Source organism: Martes martes (assembly GCF_963455335.1).
Source record: "Martes martes genome assembly, chromosome: 9".
In the NCBI taxonomy this organism is placed as follows: domain Eukaryota; kingdom Metazoa; phylum Chordata; class Mammalia; order Carnivora; family Mustelidae; genus Martes; species Martes martes.
The window spans coordinates 37359625-37385667 of record NC_137896.1 but is presented as its reverse complement, the minus strand read 5'-3'; the positions used below and the strand labels follow the sequence as shown (position 1 = coordinate 37385667).

Genomic DNA, 26043 nt, shown 5'->3' with positions numbered 1-26043 from the left:
ATAGATCCACTGATATGTATGCCGCCCCCCCCCATAAAACTGGAAGTTATCTCTGACTTGTCAATTTTTCCACTCTGAAATATGATCCATCAGCCCGTCCTCTTGGCTCTGTGTCTGCATGGTGTCTTGCACCCATCCACTCCTCCCCACTCTGGTCTATGTTTCTTCTTCTCCTGCTGGATTATTTTATTATAGAACCTCCTAACATGTTTGCACCCCTCCAGCCCATTCTCCACAAACCAGGCAGAGCCATCACCCAAAATCTCTTTAATGGTTCCTTCCTTGCTGATCTCAGAAGAACAGCTACACCCTTTATCATGACCTAGAAGGCTCCACCCTCTTCTGCAAGTTCTCAAACCACTTTCTCCATTATACTCACTCCTTTTCTCCAGTCTCTTTTCTATCCCTTAGTCAAGCCAAAGTTTCCCACCTCAAGGCTTTGGTACTCATGATTACATTTATCTGAATGGCTCTCTCCAACTAGTTTTTGCGAAGATGGCCCTGTCTTATTCTTCAGGTCCAGTCTTCAGTGCCACTTTTCCAGCAAGTCCTTCCCTGGCCATACCGAGGTATTCCCTATCTTTGCTTCCTGTCCATGTCCATTATAATCCATAATAATTACTTTACTTATGAATTAATTATTTGAAATATCCCTTTCCAGAGCAGAAGCTTGTACTCTATTGAATCTCCAGCATCTAGCACAGTGCCTGCACATAATAGGCAATATGTAAGTGTTAAATAAATGAGTGTGTAAGTGTTAAATAAATGAATGGAACCATGGAATGCTTACTATATAGTTGGGCCATGCTCTATACTTATATGTACATCATGTCCTTTACCTGACTGCAACCTGGTCTCTGAAATAAAACAGCCATAATTCATGGTTATTTAATTTCCTTTCAGTTCTCATTACAACCGAAAAGTAACTGTACTATCAGAGCCTGGGCATTTTAGATGTGCATTTGCTCCAATTCTCTCCAGTAAAACAAAACCATGTTAAGGATGTCCAGGAATGGGAGGCTGTGTGGCTTCACAAAAGAGGACTGGCTTGGGAGTCAGCCAACCTAGAATGAGCAGTCTGGTCTTGAGGGAGTTCTTCCATTTCTCTGGGTTTGGGATTCCTCATGCAAGAAATGAGAAGTTGGGACTCAGTTTTCCAGGTGTCTTGCCAACAACAAAATTCTAGGGTTTGGTGAAAGCCTGTGACCCACCTTCTAAGCAGAGTGCCTCATCTTGGTTGGGGGGTGTGCGTGTGTGTGTGTGTGTGTGTGTGTGTGTGTGTGTGTGTGTGGTGTGTGGCACAGAGCTTGGAAGAAGGGCAGGGACCTTGCCTGCACTGGGTGCATATGCAAGCACCAGTCATTTGCCCATGGATCTTGCAGCACTAAAAGCACTTCACTTAGATTGTTAGAACCAAGGCACAGAATGTTCTGGGGGCATAGCCAGAGCAATTCTCCTGCCAGCATCCACCTTTCCTTGAATCTCAAGGGGAGCCCACAGATGGCTCCCTGATGTTGCTCCAGGCTGAACACTTGGGATTTTGTGGGTGCTGAGTTTTTCTTTTAAAGGGAGTCTATGTGGCCAACAGACAGCCCCGGTCACTTGGGCAAGCTCCATCTCTGGCAAATTTCCATGGTACTTCCACTTCCACTGTAACCTTAGTGGCAGGAAGAACCCCAACCCTGAGAGTAGTAGACACATACAGGAGCCTTCAAAGTAAAGCAAATTGAGTTAATGGCTTGAGCTATCTTGGAGCAACAAGCATTCAGAGACCCAGAGAAGAGCCGCAGGCAGGCTCCTTGATTAGAGGGTAGCTCTTTAAAGCTGTGATTCTGTCTCTTAGTTTTCCCTGTGTTTGCATCCTCGTCCTTCATTCACTTTAGGAAGGTGGGAACGGTGCTCTTCTTGGCTCCACGACACACAGTTCTTGGCTTATTTGGTGCCATATCTTTCTGTACTTGAGTTCTCTGGATCTAGTCAGGCCCTCTTCCCTTTTCTTCTTCCCTCCTTTCCCCGTTTATGAACACATTAGGGCCAAGGACACTGATGTTCATTTTTGGGTTATCCCAGAGCTTTGCATGGGTCCAGGCCTCGGAGAAAAAGCAGTGGGAGAGGCATCGTGGGCCACGGGCACCACACTGGACTGTACTTCAGGGTGACAAGGCCGGTGGCAAGAACTCGGAACAGAAAGGTCACAGGTGCCTTCCGAAAAGCATGGCTCTCATTATTTCCACCTGCGGCTCAACAGTTAGAGTCACTCTCCTTAGGGATGCTGTGGCCTTTCCGAATATTTCCAGTTCCTTCCCTCTGATGTTTATTCTTATTTCAGGTGAGATTTACCTCATTTCATAGGTGTCTTATGAATTGATTTGCCTCAAAATCTCCCTGGGAAAACTGCAGCCGTTTCACACGGTCAGTGTGTCTTCCTGAAGGATGCCAGTGAGCGGAGCAGAAAGAAAGGACCTACTCAGGAGTTAGCTTTTTTCCAGCCAAGTGTGGCCTGCTGAAGCTTTTCAAGAGTAATGCATTAAACAGAAGTGGAAGCCTCGAGCCAGGGGCACTTGGCCACTCCTGAAAATGTTTTATCCCTTCTGGACAGTTTCACTGCTGTAATAAGTGATCACAGATTGAAAGGATCATTCTGGATTGCTTGGTTTTGAGCGAGCTGGCAATTGTGACTACAGAACCCTCTTCCTCCACCACTGGACTCAGACCCCAAGTAACGCCAAAGACATCCTGTACATTGTAAGTAATTTTACTTGCATACTGGAGAACCGTTTTCCCTCTTAGAAAGGTTCTCGTAGTCATAAGAACAACTCTGTTCTTTTCTGACTCAGTTCTAGTATCTGTAGATGCTATTAACTCCCTGGGATTTCCACACTTAGGGCTGCGTGAAGGAATGCTGTCCATGTGGGTCCTGGAGGACTGCACAGAACCGATCCAGGCTTATTTTGGTCTCAGTCCTTAAACAAATGTGTACTCCACAAAGGGCAACTTCAAATAAGTTAATGAGTAATGGGATATGGACTTTGCCATTTTGCCTGATTTCGGTGAGGTGGCCTTCTGGTTCAAAGTTGATCACCCCTCATTAAGGACTTTCCCAAGACCTTGCAGAGCCTAGGAAAAGGGCTGAAGCATAAAAATATAACTCAATTAGTCAAAAAAAGTCACCACATTGAATAGAAGGCTGTCAGACCCATGGCTAGACTTTTAGGAGTGTTTGGGCACACGTAACCACAGTGATGGAATGTTCATCTCACAGGGCTCTCAAAGGTACTCTTTTTCTAAAATTTTAAGTTATTGCTTCTCTTTATTGTACACAGTGTCCTATAAAGAAGATATATGTCCACAATTGAGCTTTGAAAGAGGACCACGGGGCCAGTTCCTTTTAAAGGGAATGAAGTCAAGCAGTAAATTTGCTGGTCATTCTTTTCATATGGACTGTATCTTAGCCAGCAGTTGGTCTTTGATGTCCTAACAATAGCATGGGGCCATGGAAGCAGGAGAGGATCCCCATAACACCGAAATGCATCCACACTCATTAAAATTTGGAGACCAGTCTGCAGGGTATGGCCCATCAGGGAACACAGGGAGTGAGCACTGGGGCTTGTGGGCTGCCCTTCCCATTGAAAAATGGCCATCTCTTCGGTACTGTCCATCCTGCCTGTTGCATTCTTCACTGTATTTTTCACTGACGTATGATACACATAGAGAAAAATGCACGCAGATAACGATAGAGCTCTGTGAGATTTCATAAACCGAATGGGTCTGTGTAAACAGCACTCACATCATGAAACAGAACATTAGCAGCACCCAGACTGCCCCTGGTGCTCCCTTCTAGTCATTTCCTTGATCAAGGCAACCAGGGTCCTCTCTTCTACCAGCACAGATTTGTGTTTCCTGGTTGTTTTCCATAAACAGCATCAGCCAGCACTCTCTGTGCCGGGCTTCTTTGAGTCAGCATTCCGTGTGTGAAGCTGTACGGCTTCTGAATAGTTCTTGTTTGTGCACTCTCAGTGTGTGCGCTTACTGATGATCTGCTCTACTGATGATGGGCATTTCGCTGGTTCCAGTTTGGAGCTGTTTAAATAGTACTGCTCTTGGGACACCTGCGTGGCTCAAGTCGGTTAAGCGTCTTGCCTTTAGCTTAGGTCATGATCTCAGGGTCCTGGGATCGAGCCCCGTGTCAGGCTCCCTGCTCGCCGGGGGTCTGCTTCTCCCTCTGCCCTTCATCCAACTTGTGCTCTCTCTTTCTCTCTCTCAAATAAATAAATAAATCTTAAAAAAAAAAATAAATAGTGCTGCTCTGAGGATTCTTTCTCCGATCTTTGAGAGCACGGATGAATACATTTCTGTGGGGGTATATATCCAGGTTAGGACAAGTGGGCCAGGGAGTACATACATATTAGTTCAGTAGTTTGGAAAACCAATTTTCCAAAGTGTTCGTATCAGTTCACATTCCCTATAGATGCTCCCCATTCTTGCCAACATTTGGTGTCTTCAGTTGTTTGTTTATTTCCTTTTAGTCTTTCTGGTGGAACAGTATAGTGTTTTCATATTATAGTGATTTCGTATTTTCAGTAGTCATGTGTTTTTTACCATGAAGCTGTATACCCAATGTTCAATTCTGTGATGATCAACAAATTAATAAACTATTAAGATAGTTGAAAGGAGACTTACCCTAATTCAACATTTGGGGTGCAAAGGGAGAAGAAAGAGGTCACTGCAGAACATACTGGAAGTATGAGAAACAGCCTACCAAAACCAAAACAAAACAGAGGATAAAATATACTGGGAATTCAGGGCAGTAAGGGGCTTGCGAGAAACAACCGAAAAAGATCTGGAACCAGAGTGGTCCACAAGCTGATTAGATATTAACAATGTAATACCATAGCTAAAAAAGGGAATCTGATACTACTGTCAACTATGGGAAACATTTTAAAAACTGACTACTTGTTTTTCAGAAGACCTTGAGGAAACGGAATTTGTGACACACTGAAGAGAGGGAAAACTGGATTAGTTGCAAGGAAGAAATTCTTCTGGCCAGCCACAATCACTAAAAAGCAGAATATATAGCTCACGGAGCCTGCGGAACTTCTGTCCTCCAGGCACATCCCGTTTCTCTTGTTATGTCTGGGAAAGGAAGGTAGGAAAGGGTGTCCCTCCTTCAGGGAAGTGGTTGCAGGCTTAAATGGTTAAGGCTCTGTGAGTGATGAAGAACATATTTGTGGGCACGGTTCCATCCCTACCACGGAGCCCACGATTTTTAAGCAATGAGACTGCACAAGGGAGGGCATTCAGAAGGAAGGCAGAAAGAGGTGGACGTGCCTTGCTTGACTCAGAAACAACCTTTGGTGGGCGGAATCCTGTGCTGACAGAAATCCACAGCCTCTTCCAGTTCTAATTTCTCAGAGGCGGATCCTCCGGGCCCGAGGCTGGCCCAGAGCCAGGCTGAGCTGCTCCACGCACACAGCCCTAGCTGATGGCTGGGTCCCACTGGAAATGCTCATCACATCCCTCCGGCATCTGCTTCGGGACGTGGCCGCGTGGTGGGTCGGGTGGGGAGGGGGCCTCCGTTGAAGCAGGAGGCCAGCTGCTTTCCCAGTCTCTCCTCTCAAGCCGTCCCTGCTCTTGCTTTCCTTTCCTGCTCCCACATGGGAGAAGAAGCCAAGAATCGCCTTTCCAGAGGCATCACTGACTGGCATGAGGCAGAATGTGTCGGCCACATGGAAGCGGCCTGGACTGCCTCAGTTCTGTGCCACCTCGCCCTCCTCAGGAGGCACTCTGAGCAATCAGATGTCACACCTCGATTTCCTCACAATGCTTTGCCTCCGTTTCTTCCTTGGCAAAATAGAAATAGTCCCCATCGGGCCACTTTGCGATCTGAAGGGGTAAAGACATGGTCTTGATGGCGGTGCCCGGCACAGAGGAAAGGCTTCCTGTTAGCTTTTCTATCAACATCACCTGTCCTGAAGAGGAAGTCCAGATGTTAGAATGATCCCATGAGGATGTCTATTCGTCGATAAAGCAAATGAAATGCAGAGAACTAAAGCGACTTGCCCCAAATCACACAGCTCTATCATACCAATACGCATGAGTTAAACCATTCTGGGACATCAAGCATGGTCCGTGCAACATGACAAGGTCCTAGTGATGGAGCTATTACTATTATCCCATTTTACTGAACAGGATACGGAGGCACGGGGAAGTGCACAACTTCTGCCTATGGATACGCGTGTTAGTGAAAAGCAGAAGTGGACCTGAAACACATCCAAAGCCCGTGACTTGGGTCACTCTGTCGGGCTTGGTGATGAGTTTGTGCTGAAGGAATGGTGTGGCCCCAGCAAAGGCTGAAGCGTGCTTGTCGCCTCTGCCTTACCAAGCGTCTTCATCATCATGAGAGGACAGTGGCAGGTAGGCGGCTGGTTGTAGGAGTATGGGAGACACGTGGAAGACACCCAGACCCAGTCCACAGCTTGGCTCCTAGCCTGCCTCGATCTACTGAACCCCAGACAACCTGCAGGGCCGTGAACATGAGACTACATGCTTACTGTCGCAGCCACTGAGTTTGGGGGGTCCTCTGTTGTGCAACATAATTGGGCAAGAGCTGAATAATGCCTGACCTGTATTCAGTGTTTTCTGGGACTTGCAGTTTGCAAGATAAGCATCTAAAATGGTGCTTCTGGGGCACCTGGGTGGCTCAGTGGGTTAAAGCCTCTGCCTTCGGCTCAGGTCACGATCCCAGGGTCCGGAGATCGAGCCCCACATCAGGCTCTCTGTTCCATGGAGAGCCTGCTTCCTCCTCTCTCTCTCTGCCTGCCTCTCTGCCTACTTGTGATCTCTGTCTGCCAAATAAATAAATAAAATCCTTTTTAAAAAATGGTACTTCTTAAACTGTGCTGTGTATATGATTAGCATGGGGCCCTTATTAAAATGGAGGTCCTAACTCTGTTGTTCTGGGTGGGGGCTGAGATTCTTAGTTCCCTGAGGAGATCCCAGGAGATCCCACAGCTGTTCTACCACTCTGGGTGCAAAGGCAGAGCAGTCATCCTGAGCCTCTGCTCTGTGTCTCTGAGCCACAGCTGTGCCTGGTGAACATCAGGGCAGCGGATGGGTGAGGGAGGCCAGTCCCTGCCCTCCAGTGAGCATTCTAAGTGGTTCTAACCCTGAGCCCTCTCTCCTAACGTCTAGCGTAGCCAGGAGGCCAGCTCATGTTAACATTTCCTTCAGCCCGCTTCATGGGTTAGGGATTAGAATCTCCTAATGAGATCTCCCCTTTTTTACTTTTTGCCCTTTCTACTTCCTGGAATTTGAAGGTTCCCAGCAATAAAACTGGCTTCCAATTCATTTGGGGCTCATAACCAATACCAGATTTCCAAGTCACAATGTAATTGAGTCCCCAGGCAAGAGATAGAAAATCTATTTCTGGTTTTCTTAATTTCTAGTCAGGGAGGGCACGGGGACAGGAAGATAAAGGGCGCAATGGACAGCAGCTTACAGAGGAAGCCAAGTCTTCTGCTGGGACATCTCTGCAACCTGTTTTTTTGTTTTTGTTTTTTTTGTTTGTTTGTTTGTTTTTCCAGTACCTAACTCTTCTTTCTACCACCATTACCTGGAGAATTGAGCCCTGTGAAATTTTTGTCCTTTGGGCATCCTGGAAAAATAGAAGAGTTCTCTCCAAGGAGACAATATCTGCTCTCCTTTCTTCAACTTTCATCATGTAGCTGACTCTTGAACAACTGGGGTCCGAACTGCATGGGTCCACTTAACATAGATTTTTCTTGATTTCATTGATAAATACAGTATGATGCTATAAATGTATTTTCATTTCCTTAAGATTTTCTTAATGACATTTCTTTTCTCTAGCTTACTTGATTTTAAGGATACAGTATACAGTATGTATAACAGACAAAACATGTGTTAATCAACTGTTTATGTTAGCAGTAAGGCTTCTGGTCAACAGCAGGCTATTGGTAGTTAAGTTTCTGGGGAGTCAAAAGTGATACAACTGTGTGGAGAGGGGGGTGGATGTCCCTAACCCCTGCATTGCTTAAGCCTCAACTGTATATTGTAGATCACAATCTACAAATGTTTTAACTACAGGAAGATCTCATTCTGAGATTTTCCAAATATTCTGAAGGTTTCCAGTGGTGTCTCTGGATTGTTACAGATCCTAAACCTGTTATGTGAGTGCCTTAAAAAGATTGCTACAATTTCCTAATTGAGCTAAAGATACACCTACCATGTGACCGAGCCATTTGGCTCCTAAGTATTCACAGGAGAAATGAAAGCGTATGTTCATGCAAAGACTTATACCTGAATATTCATAGCACCTTTACTTTAATAGGCCCAGATTGGAAACAGCCTAAATGTGCTTCAATGAATGAATGGATAAGCCTATTGTATGCGTACAGTGGAATACTAATTGGCAATAAAAAGGATTAAATGCTTTTGCATAAAACAACATGGATGAGTCTCAAAATCATTTTGGTAAGCAAAGAAGCTTGCTGTATTGTACATCCTGTATGATTCTACTTATATAAAAATCTAGGAAATGTAAAAACCAATCTCTGGTGACAGAAGGCAGCTCAGTGGTCTGGAGACTGCTGGAGAATTAGGGAGGACTCACAAAGGAGCACAAAGAAACTCTTGGAGATGATAGACTTACTCATCATCTTGATGGTTTCACAGGTGTCAAAACTCATCGGATTGTTCCCTTTAAATATGCATGGTTCACTGTACATCTATTACACCTCAATAAAGCTGTATTTTAAAAAAATAATAATACAGTTGCCATTCCTCCCCATTCCCCCCCCCCCATTTTCTCCCCATCCCTATCTCTGAGAGGTAGTTGGGAGCCAAGGCATGTTTTTCATTTGTTTCATTGGCACTGGCATGAACATTTTATCTAGATGCCCGTGGGAGTAAGTTAACACCTGGGTGGCCTATGACATCATTTCCAGCTTCCCTGGATCCTTCATATAGATTCTGGCCATATCTTGTTATTTTTGAAAATAGAGATGTGGTGTCTGGGCAGAAGTGGCCTATTGCCTTCACAGTCTGCTTTCCTTGTTCCAGGTCACTTATGTGAACATCTGGGGGTTAGGGTGCCGCAAACTGTGAGTCTGGCAGCCCGGGTCCCCAAACATGAAAACAGAAACTCTCCTATTCTGTCGGCCCCACAGCACAGTCCCTGCCAGGGGGTCGGGAGACGTCGCTCTCTTACAGAGGTATATCAGTCACAGACAGGGCTCTATGCAAGTTGACTTGGTTTACTCAAATGTGCGCAGGTCAGGCCAACAGGAAGAAGGAGTAGTTAACCTACTGTTTTTACTTCTACTCAGTTTACAGAAACAACTTTTCAGGGATGCATGCTGGTCGGCACTTGGGGAGTTGATGAGCAGCTGCATTTATCAAGGCCCTGGCATCTGCCTTTTTTAGGCATTAGATGACAATCTTGTGCACCTTTGAGGACTTTCTGTCACTGCTTATCCTCCTACCTACAATTGCAACCAAGCAGGGAATCAGGCTCTCAGGAGAAAAAAGACCAGTTATCTCTCTAAACGCCAGCAGTCTGAGGGTTCACCTGGCCCTGATCTTCCTCATTGCTACCATTTTGGAATTCCCCTCCTCCCAGCTGCTCTGGGAGCGCATGGCGTAGCCAGATTCTGTTGCTGCCCACAGCATGCCCCTTTCTGAGACTAACAGGCTTCAGCTTTGTTAATGACGGCAAGAAGCAGCAGGTGCCTCATGGAAACTCTGCCCTGTACACTTCTTATACCATCACTACCGTCCCCAGGGCCCAGTGCTTGAGTAGTGTTTTGTTTAGTTTGGGTTCTCCCACAAGGAAACTCTGAAACAAAGAGCAAGTAGTATATTTGGGAGATGACCCCAGGAAGCTTTGGTGGGGGAAGAGGAAAGAAGGCAGAGAAGGGAAGAAGCCATAAGGTTACGTGATCAAGCCAGTGATCACAGTGGGCAGTGAGTGGAACACTGGGCACTAGCATGTTGACTTTATTAGCATTGTATTCCATCTAACCTCTGGACTCATCAGCCACAGAAAGAAAGAAATTAAGTTTTATCTTTTATGTTCACAGCTTCTTATGAAGCTTCTATGGAGTGCAGAAAAGATTTAAATAAAATCCAAAATGAGATCTGTTTCTTAATAGCACACTCCTTTGCTATTTCTTGAACTCACTGGGTATCATCCTGGGTATTAAATCGACACCCCTATCCCAACCCCTGAAGAATCTTCTGTCTTTTAGGAAGCGAATCCAGACAAAGGAACACTCTTAGCTGTCACTGAAGAAAGAGGCTTCATCACCATTTCTTTTTTTAAAAATCAAAAAGTCCTGAGCCAAGTGTTGCAGAAGAAAGATGTCTGAAGATGAGAGAGAAATAAGAGGACCACAGAAACCATTAAACACTATAAACTAAGACCAATGCAGATAATTGAATCTGGAGAAGATAGAGAAACTATTAAAATAATAGTCTTCAAGTCCTGCATGAGACACTTTTTTGAAAAGTGAGTGAATAGTGGTAAAAATAGCAAACATAAAATAAAGATGTAGCATAAAAGATTTAAAGGACACATCAGACGGAAAATATTATAACACTGAAAGTTGTTAAATGAAATACTTGTATGACATATGGAAGATTGTGGGATTCTTTCTTTTGGAGGCTTTAAAACCAAAATAGACTCTTCTTTACTGAATGGATAGTTCTCATGACTTCTAACAGTGTCCCCCAGACTCAAAGATCAATGCCTATTAGAACATGGCTGGGAAAGAATGAACGAAGGGACTACACAAACAATAAAACTTTCTTCTGGTTTGTATAAAGGAAAATGAAATTAAGAAATAAAATTATAGTGTTTCAGTTCAAGGTGACAGGCGAGGTATTTTCATTTACTTTCTTTCCCTCTCCAAAGGGATGAAATAAAGGCAGATGAAATAAAAAAGGCAGATGAAATTAAAAAAAAAATGAATCCATTACAGAGGTGTAAAACTGAGAGGGTTCACCTATGGAAGAAGGAATGATTTCTAGTTGACATGCAAAAAATGGTAACCAATTGAAAGTGGAACATGGTGCCTGGGTGGCTCAGTGGGTTAAGCCTCTGTCTTTGGCTCATGATCTCAGGGACCTGGGATCGAGCCCGCATCGGGCTCTCTGCTCAGCAGGGAGCCTGCTTCCTCGTCTCTCTCTGCCTGCCTCTCTGCCTACTTGTGATCTCTGTCTGTCAAATAAATAAATAAAATCTTTAAAAAAAAAAAGACATGAAAACATATGTTCACAGAAGGGTTTGTATGAGAATTTTAACGTAGTTTTTTTTTTTTTTTTAATAATATCCCAAGCATTGGAAACAACCCAAATGTTTACCAAGGATGGATAAACCAATTGTGATATAGTTATGCAATGGAATGCCACATGGCAATAAATTAGAGAAATCTACTGATACACCCACTGACACAAATGAATCCTCAAATCATTATGTTGAGCAAAAAAAGCCAGATACATACACAAAACTGTACACGGTATCCATCTGTATGAAGATCTAGAACGGGCAAACTGATCTATGATGACAGGAGTCAGACACTGGTTGCCTTCAGCAGGAGTGATTTGCCTATGATTATTCACTAGAAGACTTTCTGGGATGATGAAGACATTCTATATCATAATCTTGATGGTGGCTAAATGGGCATATACAATTGTCAAAAATGGAACTGAACTTTTAAGACTCATTTATATTATTGTATATAAATTATATTCATTATTAAAAAAACGAAAAGTGCTGAGAGAGAAAAAAGAGAGTGAAGAGGAAGAGGAGGGGAAAAGGATACGGGAAGAAGATAAAGAAGGGGAAGGAGAGAAGAGGCAAGGCTATAGAAGCTACGAGAAAAAGGTGAGACAAAACTGATTAAAGAGTGAATAAGCAAGAAATTACTCAACAAGAATTCTTAAGATGACGAGAAGCGTGGAGCTTCAGATTAGAAGTGGCCACTGGTGCTAACCAGAACTACCTAACTTAAGACTTAAATCTAAACACAACATGATGACATTTCTGAAAGTTATGAATAAAGTGAAAAATCCTAAAAGCTTCTAGTTAAAAAAAAAAGTCATCTACAAAGACATAGTATCATGTTTTTGAGTGAAACATGAATAAAATGGGATTTTATCTTCAAAATTCTGAGGAAAAACAACATGGAACACAGCCAACTACCAAATTAACATTTAAGTATGAGAACCAAATAAAGATATGTTAAAACATTTAGGATCTCAGTGAGTTTAGCGTTTGATAAAACCTCTCTAAAATAAATTTTTGAGAATGTTTTCCAGCAAAATAAAAGATGAAATATGAGATTTGAGTAGCAGCAACAACAGATAAAGAAATAAGTAAATTTTACAGTTATATCTAGATAATTATTGGGAACATAAATGAAACTGCTAAGAAATTATTCCTAAGACAGTTATAATGAAAAAGAAAGAATGAAAGAAAGGAAGAAAAAAGAAACAGAAAGAAAGAGGAATAATTGGTACTAAATGTTCATATAATGGGATTAAAAGTTGAGAGATACATAGAAAGAGAAAAAGCATGTCAGATTCTTATGTGGGGGGGAGGATTTAGGTTATAAATACAGACTGATTTTCAGCACTGATAGAAAAATGTAAATTCAAATCTGTTAAAATGTTAAGAGTAAGAGCAACAGAACATTTTCAAAACTTGAGGAAAAATGAACATGGTAAATAATATTTAAATACTTACTGAATGTTCATATGCTAATAAAGTACTTAACATGCATTCAGTGATTTAATTTTTACAACAGCACTAGGAAATAGTTATATATCTAATTTTCAGAGGAGGAAATTAGGACATAGGCTAACTCTCTTGCCAAAGGTCACACAGAAAATTGGAAGGTAAAAGGCAAAATGAGAAAAATTATGGAAATTTGAGAATACTACGTAAAATGGGAAAAATATCTTCATATCTACCCATAGTCACAGTAAATATAAATGAGTTAAATTCATTGATGTATTGCATGGAAAAAGAAAATTTAGCTATTGGTTATTAATAAGGGAGATATTTAAAAGACACTCAACAAATCCCAGGAGGAAAAAAAAAAGAGTTGTAACGTTAATATCAAACAAAAAAGGTATTCAAGACAAAAACCAGTAACACGATAAATAAGGAATTTCATCTTGATAAAATATAACCACCAGAAAGGATATTTTATGTCCCAACATCATGGATTCTAAACAAGTAAAGCAAAAATTAATGGGATTATGAGAAACAGACAAATCCCCAACAGTAGGATAAAAATGAAATTAATTTTCTTGAGGAATCAGCAGATAAGTAGACAATAAATAAATCAAGAGTTGGAGGGTTTTCACAATATAATTAACAATCTTAATCTGATAGGTCTTACAAAGAGATGTAAGATTGTACAGCATAAAAATATACAGTCATGAAATATTTGCAAAATACGTTTGTACTATGTACAAACTTTATACTGAGAAAGTCTAATGTATCAGTATGTAAAAATATATGATATTCTGGAAATGTAATTTATCGAAATTGATTAAAGAAAAGTTACATTATTTGAATAGATTACTGACCATGGAATAAAATGGAATGTTAATCAGAGATCTCAAGCAAAGAGGTACCAAGGCCAAAAGGGTTTTATGAATGAATTTTAACCAGCTCATAATCTTATTTAAAGTGCTAAGGTGAAAAAAAAAATGAAGATTTTCAACTCATCCCATGAAACTCTAATGATCCCACTATTGAAATGGATACTTCTAGTTTTCATGCACACACCAGGAAAACTAAGTATATACTTCTATAGCTTTCCTAGATTCCAGAACTAACAAATTGGAAACTATAACAATAAGAAATAAACCCTATCAAAATAGCAATCAAGCCTAGGTATGATAGGACAAGTAGTGGTTATTCATTTGGACAAAAACCAGAGCTATATCTTTATCTTAAACCTTAAACCCACAATAAATAAATAAATAGACCTTAAACCCACAAATAACACCAAAGTAGATTGTAGTTCTAAACAACAACAGCATCAACAACAATAAGAACTATAAAACTGTTAGAACAAAATCTGTTTGAAGATTTTGACAATCTTTATTTGAGGAACTCTTTCTTAAGTAAGGCAAGAAAACAAAAAGTCATAGGGGAAGTGATTCAGAGTTGCTTACATTTATTTATTTATTTTAAAAAAAATATTTTATTTTATTTATTTGACAGAGAGAGAGACAGAATCACAAGTAGGCAGAGGAGCAGGCAGAGAGAGAGGGAGAAGCAGGCTCCCCGCCGAGCAGAGAGCCCGATGTGAGGCTCGATCCCAGGACCCTGAGATCATGACCTGAGCCGAAGGCAGAGGCTTAACCCACTGAGCCACCCAGGTGCCCCCAGAGTTGCTTACATTTAAAACAGAAAGCTTTCACATGGTCAAAGGCAGCAGAAACAATATTAAAAGATGAGTGCAAGATAGGTCTAAACATTTACAAACCCTATGAGACAAAAGATCAATATGGTAAAGATTTTGCAAAAGATGGCCACAATAATTCCTTCCACCCCTGTACACATGCTCCTTTACAATGTTACTTTGTTGGTCTTCCAGTCAAGAAGAGTCTATTTCCCGTCCCCTAGACTCTAAACTAACCCATTGATTTGTTTGGCCAACAGAATGTAGATGAAGTTGCACAAGGTCATCAAGAGATCTTCTAATTTCTGCTTTACTTTCTTGCAGCTCTAAGACCACCATGTAAAGCCATGCAAGCTAGCTTCCTTGAAGATGAAAGACCTGAGAGAGAGCCTAGGGGACAGCCAGCATCAACCATCAGACATATGAGTGACGTCATCTTGGACTATCAAACTCATGTCTAGCCAACACAAGGCTATAGTCACAGCTGTAATTCTGGGTGAGTTCAGTAGAAGAACGACCCCGCTGAGCCCAGAGCAAGTTGCTGACACACAAACTGATGAGCTAATAAAATAATGCTCATTTTTAGCCACTAAACGTTGGGGTGGTTTGTTATGTATAATAGCTAAGTGGGATAGTCATCCATAGTTTATAAAGTATTCCAGGGATAAGAGCAAATAACCTGGTTGGAATACAGGCAGGCAAGTCACAAAACAAGAAAGACAATGCTTGTTGACCTGAATCAAAGCTCGAGTCCTGCTGAGGAACTGGAAAAGGAACTTGGGCTCCACAATCCACCTGCCTGGGTCTGAATCCTGGCCCTGCTCACCACAGCTGCGTGGCCTTGGGCAAGTTACACAAATCTCTCCAGGCCTCAATTTCCTCATCTATGAAAAGGCTATAGAAAAACTGTCAATCCCACAGAACCACTGCAAGGAAACTTACTTGTTTTAAGTACAAATAAATGTTCCTTTTGCTTCTACCGCTATAAATAGCTCAGGTGACCTCTTGCATCAGAAGCAGTGAGTATAGGGGCGCCTGGGTGCCTCAGTGGGTTAAAGCCTCTGCCTTCGGCTCGGGCCCTGATCCCAGGGTCCTGGTATAGAGCTCGGCATCAGGCTCTCTGCTCAGCAGGGAGCCTGCTTCCCCCCCTCTCTCTGCCTGCCTCTCTGCCTGCTTGTGATCTCTGTCAAATAAATAAATAAAATCTTTAAAAAAAAAGCAGTGAGAAGCTAAGCTGTTTTATTGAAGGCAAGTAGAGGGATAAAGGAAGAAAGCTCTTAAAGATGGTAGTTAGGAGACATTTAGTTACATTTAGTTACATTTCAGAGCTTGGTTTGCCATAATGGTATTATAAAAATAATCAATTTTGTGGTTTATAATACTTGCTTCTATCTCATTGTCTTAATAAATTCTAGCTTTATTATTTAAAATTGGTAGAAATTCATAGTTTTAAATCTGACTGAGATTAGTAGAGAGGCGGCCAACTGAATTTCAAGTAAAAGAGGTATAATAATAAATATTATTGCTGTGGATTCTATATTTTAGAATGCTGTATCTTCCAGACTGCTTTTGTTACATGTAATTGTTTTATTACTATTCTCACTTAAAGACATGAAAGAACTAATCCGAGTTTTTGATTAACATGAGATACTCATTTCAATGAGGAGATAAGATTTTATTCAAAAGTGAAAAAAGTTAAAGTTTTTGTGCACTTTTATGCAGCTGTTGCAGACAACTGGACAATTTCTTATAAGATATTTTAAAATACTGAAAGCAGTACACAGACTGACATTGTTTTCATGAGCCACATTATAGCACACTCAAAGCATTTTACTGCCACCTCCTAAAAGTGTACCTGTACGCTGTACGCTGTACAGTATGGGGATAGTCACAGAGCGAAAAAAAATGTACCCTCTAGTATATTGAAACTACCCCCCAAATCGTGTTAGATCATGTTTATATATATGTGTGGGTATGTATATATAATGTTATCAATATATGTGTATATATATAAATATGTATATTCCTATTTAACACAATAAGACTGTCAAGATGTGTTTGAAAATTTAAATTGTTAAAAGGCTTTCTCTGTCTTACAGCCAGCATGAAGACTTTGCTAAGAACTTGGAATGCAAATATCTTCAAAGATTTTTCACTATAAAGTAACAAAAACAAGTTAAGCAGCTTCTAGCTGTGCACCCTTGGACAAGTTACCTAACATCAATGTTTTCATTTGAATCTGGGATAGTGATAGTGCCTGATTCACAAGACTTTTGTTGATACACGTAAAGTGTTAAGAACAGTGCCTGACACATAAAAGACACTTGAGAAATCTTAGCTATTATTGTTGTTATTCTTACTACTATTTTATTGGGTGTCCTTGATATGTCCAAACCACCAGATCTTAAATAAGGGAGTATCTCTTTTTTTAAAAGATCCCAAATACCCCACTGTTGAGTAAATAAACCAACCATTGTGCATTTCTAACTGCAACCTTGTATTTTAGAATATTTTAAGCGGTAATAACAAAAAAATAAGGTAGTATAAGGACTGGTTAACTTCCAGGTTACAAAGAATGAGTTTAGCAACTTAAAATATCACAGAGCCAAAATAAAATAAAATTAAAATTAAATAAAATATCTCAGAGCCAACAAACTTAAATGGAACATAAGATAGGTTAAAAATGCCCAATAAACAGGAAGAATATAGTGTCCCCAGTTTGGTTTTTAAATGCACCTGCTAGTAGTGAATTGTGTTTCCGGGGCTGAAAACAACATACTAATAAATGTCTTTTGCAGACCTTCTCACTTGGTGGAACATATTCTCTTTCTCCATTTGAATCGTAGTATCTTTGGAGAGCCAAAGAAATAACTTTAGTCAGGAAGAATATAAAACTTTTATAATAACAAATTACAAAAGAGAATAAAGTTATGAATCAAACTGTTAAACTCATCATTCTGCCTGGATCAGTGCATAGAGTAAACCAAATAACCAAACACTATTACAAGATAAGCTGAAACTGGGGGATTAGCAGCTCCTTGGGACCCCAGATATTCCTAGGACCATTACTCCTTCTAGATCCCCCATTTCTTTTGCCCTCTTGGGGAAGTTCTTCAGCCAAAGGCCCCTTTGAGAATTTAATCCACTTCCCCTTTGCAGTTACCACTTCCACCAGCTGCTTCTCTCATTACCTTACTGTTCAGGCAGAAAAGGCCAACCCCAGGTTATTCTAATGATAGCAAACACCTCATAAAGAAATCTGCCAAATTTACTTTTCCAAAGAATACCATTTTTACAGCTTTTCATGAGCCCATGAGGAAAGAAAGCATCGTGTATAAAATATGACTTCCAGAAATCTTGAAGATATTAAGAATGATGTCTACAGTGTTAGACTGCTAGATGTACCATAGTCTAAAGAATGGGAGTCTCTTCTCTTCAGTTTCCCCAGAGGAATCCTATCAGTCTGTCATTGTACCTGTTGGCCCACGGGAATTGACATTTTCAGAAATGTCCCAAATTTAAAAGAACTGCAAGATCTGGGGTGTATATTTTTCCACTCCTGGTTTGGCATTTGTGTGCAAGGATCACCTTGCTTTAGTCTATGACACCCTGGCAGAGAGAAAACTTGGTATAATTAATCAAGAGTTTGGAATGTATGAATGTTGGCAAGTTTCCCAAGCTCTTCTGTGCCTCAGTTTTTGCATCTGTAAAGGGGATATATTAACAGTATAGAACTTCATTAAATCAATGAAATTCTGTAAAGCGCTTAATGCAGTGGCACACAGTAAGCACTATGGAACTATTTAAGTGAATTCTCTCTTTAATAGAACTTTTCACAAAAATTACACAGAATGTAAAAAAAAAAGGAATTAGTTGGGGGCAATGATTGTAAAGCCCCTTGGGAACAATGAATAACACTTATCTGAACATTGCCGAGTAAAGAGTTTTAGAGAGGCTGGTTTGAGGAAGAGATTTTAGGAGTCAGAAAATTCCCACTGCTTCCTGGGAAAATCCTTTTTGACTTCTACCCATGCTCCAAGTTGACAGCTGCGAACACCCTTAGACTCAAGGAAAAGCGTCTTCCAAGACAGAGGCAGGAAATTCCTACCTGAGCAATCCTTCATTGGGAAGCGATAATTGACCTTGTGTCTGAAGCCCGTTATCCCCTCCCTAAAGGCGACCCCCACCTCCTCCACCGCCGCCCCTCCCTGGAGCTGAACGGATCATCAGGATCCCGTTCCTAAAGCGACCCTCAACAGGAGCAGACCGCTGGAAGGCTTTACTAGACGTTTAAAAGCCCCAGGTGACCCGGGCCCCAAGCACGACAGGTGGCTTGACTCCGCGCCCTCTGAAAGGCTGGGGACGTACACGGGAGGCACGTGGACTGCCTGGGCAGACAGAGGGTGTCTGGCCATTCTCCTCGGGAAATTATTTCCTAATCTTTGGCGTTACTTTCCCAAGGGGCGGACTCACTGAGGTTCTTCCTCTCAAACCTAGGTTGGGGATATTACCCTTAGTTAAGCCTCTCCAACCCTGTCGTCCCCTCTCCCCCAGAGTAACATTATTCAGCCTCTAAAGGGCAAGCAGAGACTGGCAGCACCCCAAGGCCAACACACACACACTCCACACCTCCTCCGCGCATCCCAAGCCTCGCCCCCCCAGGTACCCGACCTGTGACAGACGTGAAGGAGAGCGTCTGCCAGACCTCGACGCAGGGTTCAGCCTCCAGGCACTTACCCCCCGCTCTGCCTCTGCCTAAGACAGGTTGCCCCCGCCCGGCTGCTGCCCAAACAGTTGCTCTTTGGTGAGGCGGGGGACCCGCCTCCACGCACGCAGCGGGTGCTAACTCAGCACCCCGCCACCCGGGGCCCCGCAGCCACGGGCGCCCCTCTCTGGCGGCGCACTCACCTGCAGCTGGGTCCGGCTGGCGTTGCCCGCGGCTGCGTCCGGCCCGTCGGCGGCTCCCGAACCGCGCAGCACGGTGATGTGCAGCGTGAGCAGCAGCAGCCCCAGCAGCAGCAGCAGCTCCGCCGCCAGGCGCACCATCCTCTTGAGGCGCGCGGCTTTAGGACCCGGCGCGGCGGGCGGCGGTGGCGGTGGCGGCGGCGCCGGGGGAGGAGGAGTTGGAGCCCGGGAGCCCGGCAGCGCGGCTCCCGCCTCGGCCCCTGCCGGGGCCCCGCTCCCCGGGCCCGCGGGGCTGGCGCTGGGCTCAGCGGGGCGCGCCGGGCCGGGGGAGCAGGAGCCACCGCCACCGCCGCCGCCGCCGCACCACGGCGGAGCCACCGCGGGGCTGGGGGCGTCCAAGCCGGCTGCGGAGCAAACCCCGGCGCTCCCCGGCGGCGGCGGCGGCGGGGACGGGGGGTAGCCCGGGACCCGGGCCGGGCCGGGGACCACCCTGCGGGCAGGGGGCAGTGGGGGCAGCGGGGGCGGCGGCGGGGCGGGTGCAGCCGAGCCCCCGAGCGCACATGGGCGCCCCAGATGTGGCCGCGGCGCCGCAGCTGGAGCGGGAGCGGCCGCCAGAGGAGCGCGGGGAGGAGGAGGAGGAGGAGAAGGAGGAGGAGGAGGAGAATGAGGAGGAGGGCTTCAGTGGCGGCCCGGAGTTACCTCCACGCTTGGCTCCCCCGCCCTTGCCGCCCGGAGCCACTCACCCGACGAGCCACCTCCCCTCCTCCCCGCGCTCCTTCGGGCCGCGCGGGCCGCGCCGCCCAGCCGCGGAGTCCTAGGGTGAGCCGACTCCAGATGGGGGCCCCGCGTGCACAGGGGCTGTCACTGTTTGGAGGTGACCCGGGCACCCCTCCGGGGTCGGCGTCCGCCTGCCGGGCTGCGCCAAGTGCGCGCACTGCTGCCGAGGTCGCTGTAGCGGGCGAGGGCAGACCTTGTGCGTACTGAGGCTCGGGGCTGTGGGTGGGTGGGGTGCCTGAGCGAGTTTGGAAATCTTTATTGACAAAGTGGAGTTAGGAGTTGTGATGGAGAACCGAGAGGGTGAAGGACAAGCCAGGTGTCTGCCACTGTGCGCCCCTTGCCGAACCTGCCGTGCGTGTGTACGAGGGGAATAATAAAGTGTCGTTCCAGAAGGGTCTTGACACTTGGTCCTGGACTGGGGGCCGCAACTCCCTGAGCAGCTCTGTTGATGCGCCCGCGGCGCCGGGTAGAGCTTGGGAAGTGAGGCGTGGGTGTGGGTCCGGTCGAGCGCACAGGTGGCTCAGCTGGAAGCTTCTGGAGCCGGGATCCCGCGTCTCAGGCGCGCAGGACGTAGTTGGGGCACTAGGGGTCAATCTCAGCTCAGGCAGTCGCGCGTCGAGGGGCTCATCCCGGAGGCGCTGCTCCCGGAGGGGACCTAGGGGCTGCCGTCGCACAGCCGCCGCTCCTGGGCCACCGCCTCATGACCGCGCTGCAGCCTCGGGCTCCCGCGCGTCGCTCATGCCTTGCTGGGGGCCTTGGGCGAGTGGAAGGGCTCCGGGGTTGAGCAGAGGGCGCGGAGTCCTAGCCTCGGATGCGAGATCGAAGTGGGTCCGGTGGCAGGCTCGGATAACCGCAGTGGCAGCGCGCTTTTCCCTCCCTTTCGATCACGGTCTGCCTCCCGCCTTCCCGAGTGGCTCAGAGTGGCGAGCGCAATGCACGGCTGGGGCCTTTTATACTGCGCTTCCCCCGCCTCCTACCGGGTTTCCTCCTTCCCTCCCCTGTGCCCGCCCAGCCGGTCCCTCCCAGCGTGCGGAGCCCTTCGCCTAGGCACTCGCACACGTCGGTTTCGCAAATTTCCAAACATACCTCGCCTCTGGGGCTCCGGTGCCCTGGGGCTGATCCTCCCGAGTCTAGCTTAGGTGACCAAAATTAAATAAACTTTTTTCGCCTGCACGCCCCCAGCCCTGTTTCTGCCCTTCTCCCCGCCTTAAACTTAAGAGTCTAAAGTCAACTACCTTCCGACTTCACATCTTTACGCAAGGCACGTCAGCGGAGTCTTACCCAAATTAAGACAAGAAACCCTTCATCAGCCCAAAAGTTCCTCAGGTCACCGTGACATTTTGCAGAATTTAAATAGCAGTGGTCAAGATAGGGTATAATGGTTGCGTTTTAATCTGTGTCCGGGGAAGGAAGTGCTGAGGCTAGTTGTCGATTAGGAGATGCTGTGAGCATTTTCAGAATTCTAACCAGCCCTAGCATTTTATTAATGAATTGGCAGCTGTTTATAAAGCACTCGGTATCTTTTCCTTTTCAGTACTTTGGGGAGGAATTGCAGGGGGAGAAAGGGGAGATGTTTGGAGGGAGTGCTTGCTTTGGATTTTTAGGTGGCCAGTCCTGTCAGGCATCTCATTGAAATCTCTGGGCTCTGAAATGTCAAATAATTGTCAACCAGAGCGCTGGGGGAGAATTTGAAACAATAGACCGTCCGCAGTTCAGATGGGAGATCAAAGAGGGGATCCCAGCAGTTTTCAGACCCCACAAGGATCCTCTGTGTGTTTTCTAATTAGAGTCACTTGGAAAGGGGAGGAGGGCGGGAGAATCAGCACAATGATGAAATATATAAATTAAGATGGCAAAGTAGAATCCTGAAGGCAGAGAGAGTTTAAGCCTGGCTCTAAGCCCCAGTTGTGCCAGATTATATGATGTGGGCGCACAGGGACAAATGACTTTCCTATTGCCTGAGGCAGGCTGGTCTAAATTAGAATCCAGGCTGCTGTGTCCTGTATTTCCATCACACACAGTCCCCACATGTGAGCCTCAATTGCCTCTCCTCTCATCTAAAATTAACATTTTTGGATCCTAAGGAAAAATAACTTTTAAAAAAATTCTGGAAAGAAATCCTTGCAGTGAGTGTACATTCTTGTAAATTTGTAAAGGGCGAGTTGGAGATCAAAGCCTTTGTGAAATGTTGTAAAAATTGTAAATTGAATTTTGGGGACAGAAGTCTTTATAAAATGTTGAACAAATGTATGAATGAATCCTATTAAAATCCTTTCACGCTGTGAGATCCAAATTCCAGGTGAGTTTATGTTCTAGTAAGGGCACATAACCAGTATTGATGAAAGTCCATACTCTGTGACTAAAGTTGCCAAGCCAGGCTGCATTTTAGGGGTTAGGGAAAACTGGATTATAATTTTTGTGGAAAAGGAATTACAAATTTAATAGCCAAAACAAATTTGGTTGCAAGCACATTTATGGAATTGGACCAATTGCTAATGAAAGTTTTAAAAAATCCTACCTCCTTTTTCAGAGTTCTCAGAGCAATTTATTCATACCTTGTTGTTATTATTATTATTACTATTATAATAGATTTTATTTATTTGACAGAGAGAGCGAGCGCCAGAGTGCGAGTGGCGGGGGGGGGAGGGGCAGATGGAGAGGGAGAGAGAATCTGAAGCAGATTGCGCTGAACAAGAACCCAACTCCGGGCCTCATCTCACAACCGTGAGATCATGACCTGAGCCGAAATCAGGAGTTGGCTGCTTAACCGACCGAGACACCCCAAACCTTTATTATTGATCTACTTTGCCCTAGTAGAAGGTGTCTGTTTGCATATCTGCTTTCTCACCAGACCTGGATCACCATCTGTGGTAGAACATTTCAGAGCACATGTCCCCTCCCCACTTCCAGCATACAGTATTCTTTCTGGGTTCACGGAGAACATGTTCAAGCAACATTGGGTCCAGGTGGGCTGTGAAGAGCTCTGTTATTTCCAGGTCTGGCCCTAGAATGTCTATACACACTCTATTTTTCCTTTCTACATAAAAAAAGGACTCTAGGTGGAAGGAGCCCAAATCTCTGAGTTACTGCTCAAAAGGGAGGTATGGGACCAAAGGTGTCTGCATATAACTGTGGATAATGAGAAATAAAACTTTGTTGTTCAAAACTGTTGTGACTTAGGGATGTTTGCTATAGCAGCTTGTATTAGCTGCAAGACAGGGACATCTGTCTCATCATCATTATATTTCTAGACCTGAGCATAATGCTTTGCATGGAGTAGTTGCTCCACCAGTGTTCGTTTAATGACCGTAATAAACGTGGTCTTTATATAGACCTTACTTAATAAGTTCGCTCTCCTTAAAGTATTCCTACTATAGGGGACTGACCTATAAATATGAACTCGTCTGTCTTTTGATTGTACTATTTTCTCATGGATTTCATCTTGTATTCTTGGTCTTTTTCTTTTGCAGACAAGCTTATTTGACTGGAATATTTGGAGAAAATAAGAGAAATCAACAACAAGCCAGAACACCTTGCAAATATTGTTGAAGAGAATCATGTGGTCTATTGTGACAGGATTTTATTGTTGTTCCTTTTTTTTTTTTCTTACTGAAAACTGTTGCAAGACAGCAAAGAGTTGTATTAGTAATTTTTTTTTTAAGATCTATTTATTTATTTGACAGAGAGAGAGACAGCGAGAGAGGGAACACAAGCTGGGGAGAGTGGGAAAGGGAGAAGCAGGCTTCCCACAGAGCAGGGAACTCGATTCGGGGCTCTATCCCAAGACCCTGGGATCATGACCAGAGCCGAAGGCAGGCGCTTAACGACTGAGCCACCCAGGCACCCCTTGTATTAGTAATCTTAAAAAGAATGTTTTTCTTAGGGAAAAATTTAAATATATACAAGAGTAAAGAGAATAATACAATGAATCCTTGCATACCCAGAACCCCACTTCAACAAAACTCATGGCCAATCTTATTTCATTTTATATTTTCATGTACTTTCTCCCTCTCAGATTATTCTGAAGCAAATCCATGACATTGTATCATTTCACTGGCACATTACATCTTTCAGTTTGTAGCTCAGAAAGGTAAGGGGTCAAGTAGATTTATTTATTTATTTATTTATTTATTTATTTTTTTGAAAGACAAAGATCACAAGTAGGCAGAGAGGCAGGCAGAGAGAGAGGAGGAAGCAGGCTCCCTGCTGAGCTGAGAACCCGATGTGGGGCTCGATCCCAGGACCCTGAGATCATGACCTGAGCCAAAGGCAGAGGCTTTAACCCACTGAGCCACCCAGGTGCCCCGGTAAGGGCTCAGTTAAAAAGAAATGAAACACATGCATACTGAGATAAGTCAAAACCAGAGACTTACTGGGTGTAAGAATGATTAGCATTTAGGGATTGCAGCGGAAGCTGTTAGGTGTTCACAAAAATTGTTTCTTTTCAGATATACCAGTAGACTACATTTCCCACTATCCTCTGGACTCAGATTCAGTCACATGACTGAATTCTGGCCAATAGAATGTGGAAGTGATGTGTGTCTCTTCCATGTTTAGCCCATAGAAGTCTCCTACGCATGATCCTTTCTCTTTTTCCTGGCCTGCTGGCTGAATGTGTCTGCCCAGGATGATCTTAGAATAATGATCAGCCTGGATCCCTGGAGCAGAGCCCTTACCCCACCCCTGGCTATGCCCAGAAAACCCTGGCTGGGCTTTTATGTGACTGAAAAATAAACTTGAAAAAATGTGTTAAACCACTGAAATTTGTGGGTTTGTTACAGGAGTTTTTACTGCCTTCACTAATAAAGGGGTGGGGGACAAATCATTCCTTTCAAGGGCTAGATAACAAACTTTGTGGGCTATACGGTTTCTGTTGCAACTACTCAAACCTCCTGTTGTAGTAGGAGAGCAGCCAAAGAAAGTCCATGAACAAATGGGTGTGGCTGTGTTTTCGTGAAACTTTGTGCACACAACAGACAGCTGGACCACATGACTTGGTTTGCCAATCCCTGTTCTGAGAGATGGGCACATTCTCACCACCTCCTCCCAGGTGCTGTAGATGAAGGAATCACAGCAAGGTGGGGGCAGATGGATTCTACTAACCAGCCGTATAACCTCTTGGGCAAGTTATTATACTTCCCTGAGTCTCAGTTTCCCTCATCTGTAATTTGGAGCTAAGAATGGCTGCTCTAGGGATGTTGTGAAGTTCAATGATCACTTCCACAGCAGGGCAAGGTGAGTAGTCCCAGGTGTCTCTCTCTCCTAGATGAAGGACACCATATTATGTCCATGAGGGCAGAGAGCTTCTCTGTGTCACTCACTTCCCAATTTACATCAGAGATGCTCCATAAATATTTGTTCAATGGATGTAACTTTTAGAAAACTGCTGAAACTTGTAGCTAGCTGAAAGGCTCTGAGGTAAACCCTAAGCCCTCAAGGAAACACAAACAAACAAAAAGCCCAAAGTGTTGTTACATTAGAGTCCTTTGAACTATGAAGGGGTCACAGTGCTCAAAAGTGAGAAAATCGCCACCCTCAGAGGCTTAGAGGGACCCCCAGGGCCTCCACCCCCTGAAGCAACAGCTAGGCTTATGGGACACCTGGACCTCTGGCAACATTCTGCTTCCTGATGCTCCAACACACACACAAGCACACAAAACGTGTGAAGACTGAGGGCATTCTTGTGCTGCTCTCTACTTCACCCCAAGAGCCCCTAAATGTACAAAGAACCTGAGACTATGAGTGCATGACCTTTTTTTGAGGAAGCCCAGAAACTGCATTCCCGAGTGAGGGCTGTCCTTCCCAGGCATGAGCTAGAGCAGTGGGGAGATTGGATTGGCTTTTTGAAAAGGTTTATGATGGTTCTTCCTTATGTGGCAGGGTCAGTCCTTTACTGCATTTCTAGTGTGCTGTTAAAGTATGA

General features: G+C 44.3%; 1 protein-coding gene across 2 annotated transcripts in view; it reads right to left on the bottom strand.

Moving 5' to 3' along the window:
* Positions 1-19512, bottom strand: part of ISM1 (isthmin 1) — a 73785-nt gene extending 54273 nt beyond the window's left edge. The window contains exon 1 of one of the 2 annotated variants that reach the window (XM_080813383.1): positions 19347-19512. In XM_080813383.1, coding sequence (XP_080669509.1) covers positions 19347-19484 — 138 coding nt within the window. In that variant the 5' untranslated portion in view covers positions 19485-19512. Of the gene's footprint in view, positions 1-19109; positions 19216-19346 lie in introns of those variants that run through there. The other variant, XM_080813384.1, reaches the window with a different exon arrangement.
* Positions 19513-26043: the final 6531 nt, after the last annotated feature.